The 20,349-nt window shown below is 47.9% G+C and overlaps 1 protein-coding gene across 1 annotated transcript in view; it reads right to left on the bottom strand.

The window, feature by feature from the left end:
- Positions 1 to 20,349, bottom strand: part of LOC114602823 (basement membrane-specific heparan sulfate proteoglycan core protein-like) — a 218,570-nt gene that overhangs the window by 100,274 nt on the left and 97,947 nt on the right. Inside the window, exons 22-28 of the mRNA XM_077930973.1 lie at positions 11,355 to 11,441; positions 10,462 to 10,520; positions 8,755 to 8,793; positions 7,235 to 7,302; positions 5,217 to 5,357; positions 4,122 to 4,304; positions 1,650 to 1,829 (exon numbers count right to left, since the gene is read on the bottom strand). Coding sequence (XP_077787099.1) covers positions 1,650 to 1,829; positions 4,122 to 4,304; positions 5,217 to 5,357; positions 7,235 to 7,302; positions 8,755 to 8,793; positions 10,462 to 10,520; positions 11,355 to 11,441 — 757 coding nt within the window. The remainder of the gene's footprint in view (positions 1 to 1,649; positions 1,830 to 4,121; positions 4,305 to 5,216; positions 5,358 to 7,234; positions 7,303 to 8,754; positions 8,794 to 10,461; positions 10,521 to 11,354; positions 11,442 to 20,349) is intronic.

The raw sequence follows: 20,349 nt of genomic DNA, 5'->3' as shown, positions 1-20,349 counted from the left end.
GCCGGACATCCGATGCAGCTGTCGGCTATTGTTTCCGGGGCACCTGCACCAATCAAAAGCTGCACCTTGGTTTCAAACATTTCGGAAGTCAAGCCGACTTCCGGAGCAGATTAAGTTTGGCGCTTTTGTACTTGCTAATTATTTTACATTTTTGTTTTTGAGGCTTTTTCGGTTCACTTGTTTTTGTGACTGTGTGGAACCCAGTTCAGCTAGTGATTGATTGATTGATTGATTGATTGTGTGACTGTGGAAATGGATAAAAGCCCCCCATCCAAACAATGACTATCATTGGTGCAGGTAAGAAAAAATTTAATTTTCATTTTTATCATCTACAATACTGTCTTATTTATTTTATAGTACAGTACATTAATTATTGCTTTCATTTTATGGATCAGTGGTCTCGTTAGAAAGTAAAATTCATGTTAAATGGCTGTTTCAGAGGTTGTTTTTAAAAGTCTGGAACAGATTAATCCATTCTGCATTACTTTCTATGGGAAAGTGTGCCTTGGTTTTGGAACGCTTTGGTTTTGGAACAGATTAAGTTTGAGAACCAAGGTACCATTTTATTTGCAAAGCTGCCACCTCACTAAGTCAGTGAAGTCCTTTCCTGGGTGCAGAAAAAATAGGGTCCTCTGAGGAACCAGGGACAGCTGTCAGAAGGTTCTATAGCTTTCACTAGGAACTAAAACACTCATTCCAGGCTGGCCAGGAATTCTCGTGACAAAATGATGGGGAAGGGCCATGAGGACTAAACCCTTACTTAGACTAGGGCTTCAGTTCAGTGGTAGATCACCTGCTTTGCATGCAGAAGGTTCCAGGAGCAATCCCTGGTGGCAGCATCTCCAAGTATGATGATGATGATGATGATGATGATGATGATGATGATGATGATGATAATAATAATAATAATAATAATAATTTATACCCGGCCCATGTGGCTGGGTCTCTGGGCGGCTCCCAACAGAATACAGTGGTACCTCTGGTTACGTACTTAATTCGTTCTGGAGGAACGTTCTTAACCTGAAACTGTTCTTAACCTGAAGCACCACTTTAGCTAATGGGGCCTCCTGCTGCAGCTGCACCGCCGGAGCACGATTTCTGTTCTTATCCTGAAGCAAAGTTCTTAACCCAAGGTACTATTTCTGGGTTAGCGGAGTCTGTAACCTGAAGAGTATGTAACCTGAAACGTATGTAACCCGAGGTACCACTGTATTAAAAACACGATAAAACATCAAACATTAAAAACTTCCCTAAACAGGGCTGCCTTCAGATGTCTTTTAAAGAGAAGATAGCTGCTTATTTCCTTCACATCTGAAGGGAGGGCGTTCCACAGGGCAGGTGCCACTACCGAGAAGGCCCTCTGCCTGGTTCCCTGTAACTTGGCTCCTCACAGCAAGGGAACCACCAGAAGGCCCTCGGCACTGGACCTCAGTGTCCGGGCAGAACAATGGGGGTGTAGACGCTCCTTCAGGTATACTGGACCGAGGCCCTTTAGGGCTTTAAAGCTCAGACACCCACTGCCTGAAATCCTGGAGAGCTGCTGCCAGTCAGTGCAGGCAATACTGAGCAAGATGGACCAAAGGCCTGGCTCCTTCTAGGGCTGCACGTCCACCCGCCGACCAAGGAGCCCGAAGCGCTATATGCCTCACCTCCCGGAAGGGCACGGTGAACGTAGTGGGCGAGCCAGGCAGGGGACTCGTTTCAGCAACATGCTCCAGGAAGATCTCGTTCCCCTGCAGCAGAACATCAGGTTGGCCACGCAGCGCCGGGGAGCCAGGGAAGGTGTCATGGGTGATGGTGTAGCGCAGTTCTCCGCCGTAGGAGGTCACCTGGAGAGAGAGGCACAGAGGGGCAGCGTCAGAGCCATTCCGCAGAACCACAGAGTTTGGAAGGGGACCCCCAAGGCTCATCTAGCCCAACCCTCAGCTAAAGCATCGCCGACAAATGGCACACCAATTTCTGCTTAAAAACCTCCAGCGAAGGACAGGCCACCACAGGCCATTCATTGGGGAAGAGGCTGTATAGCTCAGTGAGTAGAGCACCTGCTTCGGCTCTACTAGGTCCTGGGTTCAAATTCTGGCAGCAGGTAATGCCTCCCTAGCCCCAAAATCCCAGAGAGCTGTTGCCAGTTAACAGTCCTGAGCTAGATGTTCCAAACAGTTCGCTCTGAAGACCATAGTAAAAAAACCACCAGGATCTGTATGTACTTTAAAATCATAGTAAATAATAGCAACTTCCCATGTTTCCATTCAAATCAACTCTTTAGTCAGACCAATAAGGATTAGAATCTTTAGTCAGAATCATGAGGACTAGAAACCACTTTGATGTTTGGGCTATGTTTCATTTTAACAGTCAAATGGCATGAACTATGAAATAAATAGGACTTTAGGAGAATGACCACAGCTTATTGGTAGAGCATCTCCACTGTGGGCAGAATGTCCCAGGTGAATGCCTGGCAACATCTTCAGGCAGGTCTGGGAAAGATCATGGAGTGCTGCTGCCAGGCAGGGTAAAGGTAAATGTAAAAGACCCCTGAACGGTTGAGTCCAGTCAAAGGCAACTATGGGGTTGCGGCTGTTATAAGAATGTTAAGGTCATATTTTTTTAAAAAAAAAATGTCCATAACTGTACATATAAACTACATGTCTGAAACCCCACAGAAAAGGTCCTGAACAAATTGACCTCAAATGTTTCTCTGCAAGGTCAAAATGGGAAATCTCCCCATTGTCTCTTTGCTCACAAATCCTGTGCTCACACATCCTGTCTTAAGGGCACATTCAAGACATGAACAGGGTGTGAGCCTGTGACCTAGATTCAGGAATTAAGTAGTTATAACAACAAAAGAGTGGCCAAAACCCAAATAATGGCTGGCACTGTGATCTAAACCACTGAGCCTAGGGCTTGCCAATCAGAAGGTCGGTGGTTCGAATCCCTGCGACGTGAGCTCTCCCGTTGCTCGGTCCCAGCTCCTGCCCACCTAGCAGTTCGAAAGCACCTCAAAGTGCAAGTAGATAAATAAGTACCGCTCCGGTGGGAAGGTAAACAGCGTTTCCGTGCGCTACTCTGGTTCGCCAGAAGCGGCTTAGTCATGCTGCTACATGACCCAGAAGCTGTACACCGGCTCCCTCGGCCAGTAAAGCGAGATGAGCGCCGCAACTCCAGAGTCGTCCGCGACTAGACTTAACTGTCAGGGGTCCCTTTACCTTTAACTTTCCAGACAGGAGATAAACAACACACTCAGGGTTCTGTTTTAGACCACCCCTTCTGTGATGTATATATGATGTTTTTTTTGGGGGGGGGGTCCTGGGCTACACCCCTTCTGTGATGTATGTATGATGTTTCTGGGGTTGGTCTGGAGTTTGAAGGTGGGCAATTTAAAAAGTCTATATAAGGGCTTGCACGCCTGTGCTTGAGGTCTTCTCCCCCCGCGTGTGGGGGGAGCACCCTGTTGCAACATGTTTAATAAAGATCAGGCTTACTAGCTGCCTTGCTTCTCAATATTCTCTGGTTGGCCTCTGTTATTTTCTCCTACCAATAGAGAACCTAAAAAGAGGACTCTATATGGGCTCTTGGGTACCCCATAAGGGGGAAAAGAGCAGGTTTTTTTCTTATAACACGGCCCTCATCTCACTTTCAGGGCAAGGCAGCTGCGTTTGTCCACAGACAGCTTTCCGGGTCATGCGGCCAGCAGGACTAAACCGCTTCCGGCACAATAGGACACCGTGACAGAAACCAGAGGGCATGGAAACACTGTTTACCTTCCCGCCACAGCAGTAGCTATTTATCTAATTGCAATGGTGTGCTTTCGAACTACAAGCTTGGCAGGAACAGAGCAATGGGAGCTCACTCCGTCATGGGGATTCGAACCACCGACCTTCCGATCGTAAAGCCCAAGAGGCTCAGTGGTTGAGGCCACAGTAGACGGTTCTGTGCCAGGCAGACCAAATGCCTGACTTGGGATGACCCGTTTTCTGCCCTGCGAGTGCCTCCTTCAGCCTCAAATCAAACCTTTCCTTGTCCTGAAATCACACACAGGTTTGGGAGATTCCCCGCAAGGGTCCTCTATAGTCCAACCCCCTGCGATGCAGGAATTACGGCGGAAGCACCCCTGAGAGTGGCACCTTGTCTCCCCTGAAGCGCTCCGGCAGCACCCAGTAGTAAATGTCACGCGGCAGAGTGTGGAAGGAGGAGAAAGTGAGCTCTGAGGCGCCGGTGAAGCGGATGCCCTCGCTGATCGTCCGGGAGCCGGCCGAGTTGGAGAGGCTGAACTGTGCCCTCTCAGCGTCCTCAGACCCCACTCGCACCTAGAGCGCAAGGAGAGAAGCTGTCAGATGCATATATTGATGGGACATCTATTGAGACAACAGATTTTAAAGGCTAATACAGTCATACCTCCTGCAGCCAATGGGAAGCCGTGCCGGACGTTCAGGTTCCAAAGAACGTTCACAAACCAGAACACTCACTTCCGGGTTTGCGGCGTTCGGGAGCCAAAACGTTCAACTCACAAGACGTTCGGGATCCGAGGTACGACTGTACAGTCATACCTCATGCTACATTTGCTTCATGTTACATTTTTTCAGGTTACGTCCCGCGGTGACCCGGAAGTACCGGAAAGGGTTACTTCCGGGTTTCGCTGCTCACACATGCACAGCGGCGCCAAATCACGCTTCGCGCATGCGCACAAGCGCCAAATCGTAACCCGCACGTGCACAGACACGCCGCTGCAGGTTGCACTCTTTTTATGTTGCGAATGGGCCTCCGGAACAGATCCTGTTCAAAACCTGAGGTACCACTGTATATTATAAATATATACCGTATTTTTTGCTCTATAAGACTCAATTTTCCCCTCCCAAAAAGTAAGGGGCAATGTGTATGCATCTTATGGAGCGAATGCAGGCTGCGCAGCTATCCCAGAAGCCAGAACAGCAAGAGGGATTCCTGCTTTTGCTGCGCAGCGATCCCTTTTGCTGTTCTTGCTTCTGTGATTCAGAATATTTTTTTTCTTGTTTTCCTCCTCCAAAAACTAGGTGCGTCTTGTGATCTGGTGCGTCTTATAGAACGAAAAATACGGTACTTTGTAATGGGTATGTATATAGGAGGGGTGGGGGTGGAGAAGGACCCTCCTAGCAGGGTCTGTGGTCCGAGTTTGCATAGGGAAGGATGCTTCCAGCCTCGCACATAGCAGGACCCGCCTTCCCGGCCCCAGGGGGCAGTACCTGGTCCCTGTTCCACGAGGAGCTGGAGCACTGGCGCGAGACCCCCATGCAGAAGCAGCGCAGGCAGCCTTCGGGGTTTGCGTGGCTCAGGTGGAACGAGCCCGTAGCACATTCGTTGCACGACTGTCCCATGACGTTGGGCTAGGGAGAAAGAGAAGGAGGAGGAGGAGGAGGAGAGGGCTGTAGTGATCAGGTGGGATTACTATGAGGAATTATGAAATATGGAGCAAGGCATTGTGTCCGCGATGAAAGTATTGCGTTGACTGGGTTTGATTCATTGACAATAATTTCTGATCCCACAAGCCTCTGCATCTCTGCCCATTTTCTCTACTGTCCATTTTCTTTCTCTATGCCTGACAGGCACTTATCAGCATTCTAAACACAGGCCAGTTGTTCACCAGGCATCCTGGGTCATAAAGACAGTAGGTAGCTTCTCTGATGTACCTTTCCTTGGTTTTGTTAATCTTAGGGCCAGGAAGAGAGTTGACAAGGAGATTGTAAATACTACCTGTCCTTCCTCTCCTGTTTACTGCTGTTTATGATCTCCGGGGTTTCCTAAAAACATTCCTCCTTGTTTCCTATTTTATTTACTCTGAACTACGTATGCATGCTCAAGTAGGAAATAGTTTCTTTGTAGTTAAGAGGATTTCTTCTGATCTGACTTTGTCCCACATGGGTTTTTTTGAAATGCTCAGAGGAAATCTGATTGGTTCTTATGAACACTGTGTGAAAAGTTCTTTTGTGAATAAAATGACCTGGGCCAAGGGGTGGACAGGAATTATTATACGCACTCCTCCCAGAGTCTTGCTGATCAAGCCTCGTGTGTATTTTATTAATCAGAGTCCAATCCTTCCTTGCGCTGGGAATGCTACTAGGACGTTGCAGCAGAAGGACGAGAAAAGGAGATGGATCTCATAGACTCACCAAATGTCAGCAATCCATAGCATAATAAATCTGTTCAGCTCAGCTGAGGGTCACATTCTAGGCCATGCTAATATGTCACAAAAGAGTACAACTTAAAAGCCTTGTCATCGCCTCCTTTGCCCACCAAGGCAAAGGGAGACTGTCAATGACCCAGGCGGTCTGGCAGGTGACATCAATGCTTCTTCTCAGGGGGGGAAAAAGGAGTCTGGGAGCTTTGTGTTACTCCTTGATTCCTGCTGTACCTTGCTTCCCGAATGGCTTGACTCCCAAACAAATTGGCTCCCGAACGTCACAAACCCAGAAGTAAGTGTCCCGGTTTGCAAACTTTTTCGGAAGCCAAACGTCCGAAGCAGCTTCCGATTGAGTGTAGGAAGCTCCTGCAGCCAATCGGGAGCCGCACCTTGGTTTTCAAAAAGTTTCAGGAGTTGAATGGACTCCCGGAACGGATTACGGTCGAGAACCAAGGTTCCACTGTACTTCTGAAATAATCTCATGCTGAGAACAGAAGCTCAGCGGCTGGGCAGATGTCCTTGGCCCAGTAGACCTGAAGGAGCATCTCCACCCCCATCGTTCTGCCCGGACTCTGAGGTCCAGCGCCGAGGGCCTTCTGGCGGTTCCCTCATTGTGAGAAGCAAAGCTACAGGGAACCAGGCAGAGGGCCTTCTCAGTAGTGGCACCCGCCCTGTGGAACGCCCTCCCACCAGATGTCAAAGAGATAAGCAACTACCTGACATTCAGAAGACATCTTAAGGCAGCCCTGTTCAGGGAAGCTTTTAATGTATGACATCTTAGTGTACTTTTGGTCTTTGTGGAAGCTGCCCAGAGTGGCTGGGGAAACCCAGCCAGATGGGCGGGGTACAAATAATAAATTATTATTATCATTATCATTATTATTATCAGAGCTCCTCTTGAAATTTAATTTATGAATTCATTTATCATGGCAAAAACCCAACCGTAGACTCCACAGATCTGGGGCCTTCCCATTCGCAAAAGGTGAACGAGGGGATTTCAAGTTTCGCCGTTTTGTCTCATTTTGCCACGCCTAACCCAGGGGAGTCTTGGCTGCTGCACCTCCAAGCTGTGGCCCAGCTTACCTTGCATTGGCAAGCACCATCTGACGCTTCGCTGCTCCCTCTCTTGTCGCACTCGATGGTGCTCTGCCCTACACAAGGAGTAAAGAGAGGTTGAGAAAGACAAACCCAGGCAGGAAAATGTCTTTTTTCCACCATGGCCTAGCTAAAACCCAGCGTAAGGTCTAAGTCAGTCCAGAGGAGCTTCCTTGTATTTATGCTTAAATCATCCCGACGCGCAGAAGCAGGAGGACTAGAATTTTCATGCGGCAGAGCTTTGCATGCAAAAGGCCGCAGGTTCAATCCTGAGTGTCTCTAGGCAGGACTGCGCAAAGACCTCGGAAAGCTCAGCCGGTCAGGGTAGAATGGCAAAACCAGCAGGCAAAAGGAAGCAAAAGAAGGTGAGAAAGGGGGTAGAAACGTCTGAGAAGAGAATCTGGAAGAGCTGAAGAAGTGCAAGGAGGAAGGCAAAGAGACAGGGTGCAAGGAGCAATCAGGTGGGTGACAGAGGAGCTGGACTCTCCTTGAAGCAGGTCAGACTAGATGACTCTTGAAGGTCCCTCTCCAGCTCTGCAATTCCGTGTGAAAGAAAGGAGGTGGTGACAGTTATAGGAAATGAGAAAGTGTTGGAATGGTTTACTAAAGATGAAGAAGTTAAATCGGTTATGATTCAATGGGCAGGAGACTTTGGGTAAAACGTACAGTTTGCAGCACGGGGAAAATTATGCAGAGAGGATTTGAAATTCACGGCGTGTTATACATTAAAAGAAAATTATATGGAAATGATGCATCGCTGGTATTTAACTCTGAGTAAATTAACAAAAATGTACAGGACAAGTTCAAATGTTTGTTGGAAATGTAAGGAAAAGGGAGGCACCTTTTATCGTATGTGGTGGAACTGTAAAGTAATAAAGGAATTCCAGGAAACGATATACAATGAATTGAAAAAAATGTTTAAAATAACATTTGTTAAAAGACCAGAAGCCTTTTTGTTAGGAATTGTAGGTGCAGAGCTACCAAAGGAACTGAAAATATGGTTGATGTATGCTACAACAGCTGCAAGGATGCTTCTAGCCCAGGGTTCGAAAGACGACAAAATTCCTATCAGGGTGGACTGGCTGATGAAATTATTGGACTATGCAGAAGTGGCAAGTTTAACTGAGAAAATCAGAAACCAGGAAGGTCAAAACTTCAATAAAGAATGGGACAAATTTATATTATATTTGAAAGACCACTGTAAACACTTGAACTCTTTGGCAGGTTTTAAATAACTCTTGCAACGCTACATAGATTTTAGATACGATGGAGGATTGTAAATTAGACGGACTTATAATATGCAGTTTTAAAAAGTTACTCAAAGAACCCACAGAGGGGAGAAGTCTTGAGTTTCAGAAGAATCTTGTGTAATTCTTATTATTTGTGATTACAATTGTGAATGAAGCTGTAAAATCAAATAAAAACTCTTTTTTTAAAAAGAAAAAGACAGTGAGGATTGGAGGGGGGAAGGATAAGAAAACGCAAATGTAATAGCGATGACGACTTGCCCTCTAGTGGAGTATCAACTTCAGGACTAGGGGGGAATCCTGGAAATCAGATAGAGAAAGAAACGTTCAAACATTTGGCCAGCAATACGTGAAATATTGGCTTATGTGTACCAGGTAGGGAGAGCGAAGCAGGCCAACGCTTCAGAGTTGTGAGACGCGGCAAGATGGTAGCGCTATTAAACTTAGATTGAATGTGACAATGTGGTTCCCACATTCATGTTTGGCCTCAAACCTAGCTGAAGGTTGATTGATTGATTCAAATGAATCTCAAAGAGGCTTACACCCATAACATAAATAACCCTAACATAACAAAACATACTAGCGCATCGTGAATGCAACACACGTCATATGAAATAAATCACAATTTATCGGCGAAACAGTTTCAATCTTTAAGAAACTGAACAAAACAGCAACTAAAAAAATAAGCCAAACCTCACAATTACGGCAAGTCATGTGATTAACAAATCAATGCGGCATTTAGAATCTACAAAACGATATTAAAAGCGTTAGCAAAATAGCAACTGAAAATATAATCTAGGCACTAAGTTTATTCAAACGATCTCTGCACCCCCATGACTCATAACCTTTCACTCTGTTCAGTTCATTAAACAGTTCATTAAAATACATATAAATGCACATAATGCCTATTGTTAAGCCAGCTCTTAAGCCAGGAGCCAAGGGCATAAAGCTGCTTCCTATGTTCCTCCTTAAACCAGCCCTTGATTCGGAACAATGAGGACTAGAAACTTGCTTAATTTTCTTTTCTATCTTTCTTGTTAGAGCGTTTATTAATTTTTCCAATAAAAAACTTCCAACTAACATATCAAATCATAATCCAATAAAAATAAAAAAATAAAATTAAAAAAAATCAAATTGTCTTCCAAATTGTAATTTTGATTTTAAGGCTTCCCACAGTCTGAACCTCGAAGCATATCCAAACCTCAGTCCTGCCTCTCATCTCTCATCGATATTTTCCATATCTCGATTTTATCTCTCAAAAAAACTTGCTTTATTTTCAATTTTTAAAAAGACTGCAGCTCGGCAGCATTGCATCTGCTTTGCATGCAGAAGGTCCCAGGTTTCATCTCCCGGTAGGGTTGAGAGAGACTCCCTGCCTCAAACCCTGGAGAGCTGCTGCTGCTGCCAGTCAGAGTTGGGAGTACTGAGCAGGATGGAGCAAGGGTCTGACTCTGGACGAGGTTCCCCTGAGAAGGCCTGAAAGCTCGTCCTGACCGGCCTGCGCCCTCATTAGCAGAAGAAACTTCATCAGGACATGGGTGCTTGAGCTGAGATTCCTGCATTGCAGGGGGTTGGACTAGATGACCCATGGATCCCTTCCAACTCAAAAATTCCTATGATTCTAGGACAGGTTGCGAATGGAAAACAACAGGCGCATTGCTCTTCTCTTTGGTGGGGGGGGGGGGCAGTCCGCAATCTCCATTAGCCAATTTCTCCCTCTCTGCTCCATGGCACAATCCTATTCAGGCATACTCAGAAGGAAGTTTCAGCAGGTTGTTCTCAACAGAGTCCTACTCAGAGTAGACCCACCGAAATGAATGGGCTAAGTTAGCCATGTCCCTTCATTTCAATAGATCTAGTACCAGAGACAGCCGGCAGTTATCCGATGCTGAGTTTTCGCAGCTTTTGCTCTAACAGTGTGACTCTGGAGTCAAACCTGAATTGCGTGTGTTCAAAGGTTGTACTCACCAATCCTCACACATTTTCCTCGTGGCTGGATGGGGTCTCCTTTGAAGCCAGGAGCACATCTAGGGGGGGAAATATGTTAAGTTGGAAGTTTATCCTCCTGATGGGGGTCAGCGTCCCCCAGAAATCACTTTGTGGCCAAGGGTAGGAAACATCTCTGCCCCCCTCCCCAATGTTGCTGGACTCTAACTCCCATCAGCCCCAACAGACAGCATGCCCAATGGTCAGGGATGACGGCAGTAGTTGTAGCTTACTAGCATATGGAAGACGTGAGGTCCTGTATTTTAAATACAAGGTAAAGTTATGATGGAGGTAGTCATGTGCAGTAAAGGCAAGTGATGGCCTAGTTCAGGGATGGGGAACATCTGTGTCCTTCCAGATCTTATGGGACTCCCAACTCCCATCAGCCACAGCAGCCAACATGGCCAAAGGTGAGGGGTGATGATGGGAGTTGGAGTCCCATAACATCTGGAGGGCCACATCTCTCTCATTCAAGCATTAAAAGGTGGCAGACTGGCAATGGAGTGGGCAGTGAAGGCAAGTGACGGTCAGGGATGGGGATCCTATAGCCCTCCAGATGTTGTTAAGACTCCCCAACTGATCCCTGTGTTTCAAAATGGCGAAGTGGTGATGGAGGTAGCCAGGGGCAGTGAAGGCAAGTGACGGTCCAGTTCAGGGATGGAGAGCTTGTGGTTCTCCAGAAATTGCTAGACTCCAGCTCCCAACAAGACTAGCCAGCCTGGCCTATATTCAGGGATGATGGCAGCTGGGGCCAGTGAAGGCAAGTGACGGTCCAGTTCAGGGATGGAGAACTTGTGGTTCTCAAGAAACTACTGGACTCCAACTCCCAGCAGCTCCAACATACAATTTGAAACTACAACAAGGAGCCCACTCACTTTTCGCAGCGACGTCCGGTGTAGCCTGGGGCGCAGGCATCGCAGGTGGCCTGCCCGTCTGTGTCGAGGAAGCAGGAGTCTGAAAACCTGAAAGGAGAAGAGGGCAGTGTCACCATGGGCACCACCATCCCGAATGCAGGCTGCTGGGTGCACGGCTGGCAGGGCCCATATCGGCCTGGATGGTGGGCGAGGGCAGCTTCCCAGTTGCGGACTGAGTGGCCCATGTCAGTGGCCCATTCACAGCTGCCTTGCTTATCTATTTATTTGCACAAATTTCGCCACAAAAGGGGGCGTCTCCAAGATGGCGATGAGGTAAGACGCATTTACCGGAGCTCATCTTGAATCCTCCTTAAATTTGTGTTGTGGCTCCCAGCCTTTCAAGTTTTTGCTGAAGATTGTACCAGGGTGTTGGAGTCCATGCTAGGAGTTCACATTGCTGATAACTGTGAAGCCTGCATCGTAAATCAGCTTTAATGAGCAGATAATTGTATTCTCCGGCAGCCTCGGAAGCAGCCTTCGACTCACTGGTCTCCCGCCAGCTCACATTCAGCTGTATTGCTACTTCTATTACTTTTCATTACCTTTTAACCACTGCTATTTTTAACGATCCATTTTAAACGACTCATTTTAAACGACTCATAACGATGGGTCAAGGCAAACGCCTAAGAGACTGTGACGAGGCTCTGCCCTCCCCAAGAGCCAAACAAACAAAAACCGACCCCCCCGTGTCTGGCAAATGGAGTGACCCCACAGAACACTGCTATAGGGTGAAAACCCAGAACCGTTTCTACCCTCTAATGTCCCCAGAAGCAACGTCAACACCAGAGGAATTATTTTCACCTCAGATTAAAACTACAAATGGAGGAGGAAGGAGTGTCCCACTGAAGGTGGTACAGGTCACCGGAACCGAGGACTGCGCAAGACAAGAACAACATGAACATCTCCATCTTGTGGTCAGAACCCTAAATTGCATATTCAAGAAGATTGATGTGCTATCCTCCCAGCTATGTAACCTCGAACAGAAAATTGATAACCTCTGGTTAAAGCCTAAGCCATCTGTAGATATGGGGGAATTGAAGTTCCGGAGAACCTTACCCTCAACCAAAAAAGGAAGTGTGATTCCTAAATATAGACCAAATCCTGCACTGAAACATCAAGCATTATCCCTGCAACCTAAGAAAATCTGCCTAAACATTGGGGCAGGGTCAGCAAAGTGGCTCACTCTGGATGGGGTCAAAAAGCATCTAAGCAATCTCCTAAACATAGAAACCACACAATGTGATCTCATTGCAGTATTACCTTTGAACCAGCACTTCAGGCCACAGAAAGTGATGCTTGCGTTTTACTCTCCAAGGATCCCTTCAGCTATCATCAGGCAGAAATCACTCTTGGCTAGGTACGATATCACCCCAACAAGAGTTTTTATGGATAGTAAGATCCACCCCCTTCTACTCGCCGGTCACGGCAAGGAGCGGACTCTGTCGGAGAGGTCGGGAGTACCTCGGGACATCGAGCCTCCTCTCCCGGAGGACATCCATCCGCACCGAAACCGGACTTACTCTACGCCCCCACGAGCTCTAAAGAAACTCACTGGTGCAAGTAATCTTCTGACCCCGCCGGAGGAAAGAGAGCTTTTAGCCACCTTTGGCGACCTCCCACCGAGGGAACAACAAGAAATAATTGATAGACTAGAAGTACTTAATCATCAGCTCATACATGTCCAGAAGAACGGAAAAGTCCTGCTCACTTCTCTGGATAATCCTGCCAGCTCTTCGGAGCCGTGTTTTAAAGAAGCAGGAAGTCTTCCTTACCTTAGTCCAGTTCCTAAACCCATGCCTCCCCCACTTGAGGGCAAAGCCCACAGATGCTTGGCAGACCCAGGTTTTGTCTCACAAGTAGGCCCCTCATCTCCACTCTTGATGAACTTTGACTCGCCCTCCAAGAGTTCCCCGCTGAAGAGTGTAGCCCAGAGTTCCGTCCACCAAAACAATTCCTTACCAACTAATCCATCAATGCCGGAACTGGAGTCCTCATATTCCCCTGAGCGGCATAGACCCGACATACAAACGGTACCAGTACCCCAAGCATCCCCAGTATCTTCGCTAGCATCAGGCCAGGGGAGTGTTCCACCTACATCAAAAAATGGCCCGGATTTGATTGAAGACCCGACCGGACATATAAATCAAATGGTCTCATCGGCGATCTTTAGACCTCGCGGTGGGGCAGTCTCAGCAAATCCTGTGGAGTTTCCCACTGAAGTGTCCGCCCTTGGGTCAGCCAGCAGGAGACCCGTCCTGTTACACCAGTCAGAACACCTCACTACCAACTTCAAGACAAGGTACCCTCAGCAGGTGCCAGCCGTGCAAAGTAAAATAACTGACTTTTTTGTGGGGTCTGCCCTGCCCCCTAAGGACACACATCTCTCCCTGAAATGACAGCGAATTGGACACAACAGGAACTCCCCCCTATCAGTCCTCAGCTGGAACATTGCGGGCTGGAGGGGGAAAAAACTTGATCCAGAATTCTTGGAGTATATTAACCTGTTTCATATCATCTTGTTCCAAGAATCGTGGGAAGTAGAGAAAATTGTCCTAAATGGCTTTGAGCTTCTAGAACTCCCTGCCTGCCCCTCCCTGAAAGGAGGCCGCCCTAAAGGGGGCCTAATAATAGGCATCTCCCTCAACCTTCATTCTAAACTTACCCTAGTGCAGGCCTTGCCTCCTTACGCCCTTACCGGGCTCATTGCGGGGGAAAAGATCTCACTTCTAGTTACAAATGTCTACTTGCCACCTGGGGGTTCTTCCCCCGAACTGGGCTCTAAATGGGGCTCGCTAGAAGAGCATCTGCTCTCATGCTACGTTAAGTTTCCTAATACCCCGGCCATAATAGGTGGCGATTTCAACGCCCGCACAGCAGCAAACTGGGACTCGCTGACCAAAGCCAAATGGTGGGTTACTCCAAACCTTGATAATTATGATCTGGAACATATCATGAGGAGAACTTCTAAAGACCACAGAGCAAATGAGGCTGGAGTACTCCTCTATCAAATGGCCATCCGCTTAAATCTGGTCCCTTTAAATGGCACATGTCTCCCTGACATTCCTGGGGATTTTACCCACCTGAGCGTTAAATCAAACAGCGTCCTCGATTACCTGTTGGTCTCCAGGGATCTACTTAAGTGTATTTCCACCTTTAAGATCGAGAATATACAATCTAGTGATCATCTGCCCCTTGTAGCCAAGCTCTCCCTGAACTGGCAGTCGGAGGCTCATAGACATGCGACCCAGATGGTAACCAACGAATCTCTCCAAGTAAGAGGAATCAAATGGTCGGAGACCCAGACTCAAAGGTACCAGGAATTCTTTCAAAAAGTAATCCTCGGGCCCCATCCCAACATAGGCTCTGCCGCAGACGAGCATAGCATAGTGCTGAAATGCTTCCACCATCATACGACTGATCTTACGTCCTTCTTCAGGCTACCACCCAAAACATTAAATCGAAATGAATATACTTACGGTGCCCCCTGGTATAATTCTCAGTGTAAACAAGCAAGACAGCGCCTCCGTGCTATATATAATGTATATAAGACCTCTGATGCAGTTACTCTGCCAGCTAGTTATGCACAAGCCAAGCTAGTTTACAAACGCACGCAGAAAATTGCCAAACGTGAGTGGCAACACAATCGATGGCAGGCTTTGATTACTGCTTCAAAATCACACAGATCCAGGGAATTCTGGTCTTTGATCAACAGAAGGGTGAGGAAATACCCAAGGGCAGTCATCCCTGCACCGACATGGGAACTGTTCCTGAAGAAATGCTTCTCACAGGCAGATGCTCCCTCCGACCACCTGACGCATCTGTTTACCCACCTACCTATTTGGCCCTCCACTGATCCTGACGAAATAGCCAAGCTAATAGCTCAGCTGAAACCGGGTAAAGCCCCAGGGCCCGATCTGATCCCTGCTGAAGCCATTAAACTACACCCAAAATGGTGGGCTGGCATCTTGGCCAAAACCTTCGATGCAATCAACGCTTCTGGCCTCATCCCCAAAATATGGAAGGAGGCCATTATAGTACCAATTCATAAAAAAGGTTCTCCAATGGAGCCGGAAAACTACCGTAACATCAGCCTCCTTTCGATCATAGGGAAAATTTATGCCAGCTTTTTGCTGACTAAACTACTGCGATGGGTAGATGAGACTAATCAGATTGGCCACGAACAAGCAGGGTTCAGAATTAAACGCTCTACAACCGATCATGCGATAGTTCTTTACCATCTGGCACGAAAGTACTCCTCTCCCCCCCGGGGCTACCTCTGCGCTGCCTTCTTAGACCTAAAGGCAGCCTTTGACAGCGTTCCTAGAAATATTCTATGGGAGAAACTTGCGAAACAGGGCATTGATAGAAGACTCCTATGGCTTATAAGTCAGCTCCACGAAGGTAACCTTGCTAGAGTGAGACTTACTCCTGCGGGCGACCTCACTAATTCGATACCAATAAACAAGGGAGTGCGCCAAGGATGTATATTGGCTCCCTGTCTATTCAACCTATTCATCAGCGACATGCGAGCATCCCTAGTTAACTCATCTCCAAGTACACACGCGCCTAGACTTGCGGACTACCGCTGCCCTCTCCTTTTATATGCGGACGACGCGGTAATTCTATCTTATACACGTGTTGGACTAACCAGAGCTTTGAAGATCTTTGCCACGTATTGTCAACTCAACCAATTAACCATCAACCATGCTAAATCCAAGATCCTGATTTTCTCCAGAAGCCGGAGATTATACGAATGGAAGCTTGGCGGAGCAAAAATTGAGCAAGTCCTAAAATTTCAATACCTAGGAGTTATTTTTCAACACAATTTGGGGTGGAAAGCTCAAATTCAACACCTACTTAACAAGGCTAAAACTCTGTCATATGCGCTCCTCCGATTCTTTTTTTCGGATGGAGCTTTGCATGTTCCCTCGGCCCTAAAGGTGTTCAAGGCAAAAGTGGTTGCCGTGCTGGCCTATGCTGCCCCGCTTTGGGCCGTGATGACAGACCTTGCTCCTCTTGAGACACTGCAAAATCAATTCCTGCGTCGGCTCCTAATGCTCCCCCTGTGCGTAAGTAACGCAGCCATGCGACTAGAACTGAAGATCGCATCCTTAGAAACTTGCCTGTGGAAGCAAGTCTTCAATTATTGGTTATCATTGTGGCATAGATTACCAAACCACTACCTTGTCCAATGCTTATGGCGAGATGAATTCTCTAGCCTTTGGACTAGTAGAATTCATGCCAAACTCCTGAGTTACGGAATCTCTCCTTCAGATTCCCTAAAACTAGACCAAATTACTGCTCAAAGACTGATCCGCCAAAGACTGGATGACATCGATCTACAGCGAAACTATATGCTGGGGGGAGGTGTTTGTTCGCCCCAGAACATTGGTATCACTTTAACTTACTGCGTTCCATCATACCTCTCCTCCCTTTCGACTGTTGCCCATAGACTGGCCTTCACCAAAGCGAGGTTCAACGTTTTTCCCTCCAACGTCCTGAGACATAGATTCTCAAAGGGCCAAGCTCCCGCCACGTGCGAATGCGATAAGGAGACGCCGGAGTCGCTCCAGCACATCATGTTCACTTGCCCCCTGTTCAATGTGCCACGGGCAAATTTGTTGGGATCAATCATACAGAATCTAGAGGGTACCCCACCAAAATTCCACCTTGCCCAAATCTTGCAGGATAAGGATACTCATACGACCCTGAAAGTGGCAAGGTTCCTGGTCGCTGTCCTTACCCAAAAGCGACGCCAAGGAGCACTACAAGCTAACAAAGGCGTAGTATGCCATTCTATTTTATAGTATTTTAGTGTTATTGTGGTGTTTTAGCGGCTGTTTTTTTTTTTTTTTTCTTCCCACGTACACAAGCTGTTATTTATGTGTTGTTTTTACTTGTATGGGCCTATGGCCGTAATAAATATTATTATTATTATTCAATGCCACCATCATTAAAATATATTTTCTATTATATATCTATGTATCTCTATGTCTATCTGCCTGCCTGCCTAATCTACCTACCTACTCTTATTTGCCTTCCTAATCAATTGATCATCTATCTATCAACCTGCCTACCTACCTAAGCTACTTACCTGCTCACCCTGTTTACCTACCTCATGATGGTAAAGAGCATAAAATCCACGATACAAAATACGTTCGTAAAAGAAGCACAAAATGGATCACAAAAGGGTAGGTCAGACCGATACATCCACACAGCTCAATTTCAGGAAAAGCCAGGTGTGTTTTAAGCAGGGCACCTGAATGCCAGCGCTGCAGGTGGTTCAGCAGGAACACATTCCAATGGGCTAGTGCCATGACACTAAAAGCCCTGGAAGCGCATGGCACAACTAAAGGGAGGGGGGCTCTTTCCTTTCGGGAGGATTGAATTACCCAGAAAAAGGCGTACAGTGGTACCTTGGTTCTCAAACGCCTTGGTACTCAAACACCTTGGTTCCTAAACGCCAAAAACCTGGAAGTAAGTGTTCCGGTTTTCAAATGTTTCTCGGAAGCCGAACATCTTATGCGGCTGTCTGCTATTGTTTCCGGGGCGCCTGCACCAATCAAAAGATGCGCCTTGGTTTTTGGACATTTCAGAAGTCAAACCGACTTCTGGAACGGATTAAGTTTGGCGCTTTTGTTCTTGCTATTTATTTTGCGTTTTTGTTATTGAGGCTTTTTCAGTTCATTTGTTTTTGTGATTGTGTAGAACCCAGTTCAGCTATTGAACTAACTGACTGATTAATTGATTAATTGATTGTGTGACTGCGGAAATGAATAACAGCCCCCCCACCCAAACAATGACTATCATCAGTGCAGGTAAGGAAAAAATAATAATTTTAATTTACAATATTGTCTTACTTATTTTATAGTACAATACATTGTACTATAAAATAAGTAAGACAATACATTATAGTTGTCAGGGGTTCAGGAGCAGAGGCAAGGGCAAGGGAGGAAACAGAGAGCGAAGGGGAGGAAACAGAGAGCGAAGGGGAGGAGGCAGAAGAAAAGATGAGTGATGACGACGACCCGAGATCTCCGAGTCTTTCCAGTGAATCGGAGGATTCACAGAAAGGAGCACCAGTGGCCAGGGCAAGGGGGGAGTTTAGGGGGGCACCCCAGGAAGATAGAGCCAGAGGGGACTCAGAGGAGAGCAGTTGGAGATCGGGACCAGCGTCACCGCCAGAGAGCAGGGAAGAGGAAGGGAGCCAGGGGGCAAGCGCTGGCAGCTCACAACAGGAGGGAGGGCACGAGTCAGGAGTGGCCACACCTCCATCTGGGAGCGAAGAGACGGTTAGACGGAAGGTGGAAGGTTGGGCGCGCGCGCCAAGTTCAAATGCACAGGAAGGCGGCGCAGTAGGCAGCCCGGAAAGAGAGCCGGGTCCTAAAGCCCGGCGCAAGGAGACAGGAGGGTCCGGGGGGTCAGCGTCAGAAGAATCCCGGAAGGAAGAGACCCAGGGGGGCAGAGGGACCCAGAGAAGAACAGTCAGGCGGAAAAGGTGGAGCAGGGCTAGGATATTAAGTTGGTGTACAAGGGGCGGAGATTCAGACGGAGCTTCGCCGATCTAGCTACTAGACGTAGAGTTGCACGCAGCAGCTTGAGAATGGAAACTGTAACTCAATAAAGACTTTGACTTAATGACCGTTGGCTAGCGTGATCCTCTGTGAGCTAGGATCTTGAAGCAACTCTGACAGTAAGCTCCGTCTCCCAGAATTGTGGGCATATACAGCCTCGAGGAGAGGAGAGAAGCAGGTGCCCACTAGCGAGCTCACGAACGGCAGCCGACATGACGGCTGAACAGCAAATAGCGGAACTCAGAGAAGCAGTGTCACAGCTGAATGCCGAGGCTCTCGCATCCAGGAAGAGAGAGGAGGACGCAGCTGCCGCCTACAGGGATCTCCAGGTCAGGTTGGAAGTGCTTACGAAGCAAGGGCAACAGACACCCAAACCAGAGGGGATTGGTTTGGGGAGACGCACAGGCGGTCTGGTCTCTCACTTCGATGGGAACCTGCAACAGTATCCCAATTTTAGAGCAGACGTGCTGTGTGCACTGCAACTGCTGAATAAAGATTTTAGAGATGAGCAGGAGAAAGTGGGATTCATCATGTCCTATCTGCATGGGGATGCCAGGGCATGGCTGCGCAATTTGTGGAGGGATAACGATCCGGTGCTCCAAAATGCGAATGCCTTTATTAAAGCGATGGATGGGTGTTTTTTATCAAGCATTGACGTGGATCTTGCTCGGCAACAGATTCATGGACTGAAGCAGGGAAGGGCCAGCGTACGGCAGTACCATGCCCGCTTTTTCGCCTTGGCCAGTGCCCTAGAATGGGACAGAGATGCGACTCCTGTAAGAGACCTTTTCTGGGAGGGATTAAACAGCTCTGTGAAAGATGAAATTGCGAGGGGGGAGAGACCCCGGACCACCCAGGAGGTCGTGCAGAGGGCGCTGGCAGTGGGGGTACGACTGGAAGGACGTCCGTGGAGCAGGGACGAAGGGTGTGGAGGGCGCGAACCAGCCAGGGGCTCCTCCTTCTTTCCCAGAGAAGCAGCACGTACGCAATCCACGCCTCCGCCAGGAGGAGGAGCTGAACCGATGGAGGTTGGAGGTGCCAGGGCTCAGTCAGCAACCAGAGCCCTAGCACCAGCAGCAGTGAAAGCGAAGCCTCCTAGAGGGAACAGGAAGTGTTACGTCTGTGAGGAGCCAGGGCATATGGCGAAAGAGTGTCCCCAGAGGCTCCACAAGCTCACTGCAGCCTCAGCAATGGCGACTGCAGCAACGCAGCAAGGAGAACCACAGCAGGGAAACGACACAGTCTGGCTGGAGGAAGAGGCACTGGGGCCCAGCCAGACGTATTAATGATGCAGTCCCCAGAGATTTTACAGCCCGTGAACCCCCTCCCGCCCAAACCAGTGGTGAAGCTCACCGCATCGCTCCAGCTGCCCAATGGCATCA

This window comes from Podarcis muralis, chromosome 7 (assembly GCF_964188315.1).
Source record: "Podarcis muralis chromosome 7, rPodMur119.hap1.1, whole genome shotgun sequence".
NCBI lineage: Eukaryota > Metazoa > Chordata > Lepidosauria > Squamata > Lacertidae > Podarcis > Podarcis muralis.
Note: the sequence above shows the minus strand (reverse complement) of the source record. Positions and strands in the feature narration are given on the sequence as shown.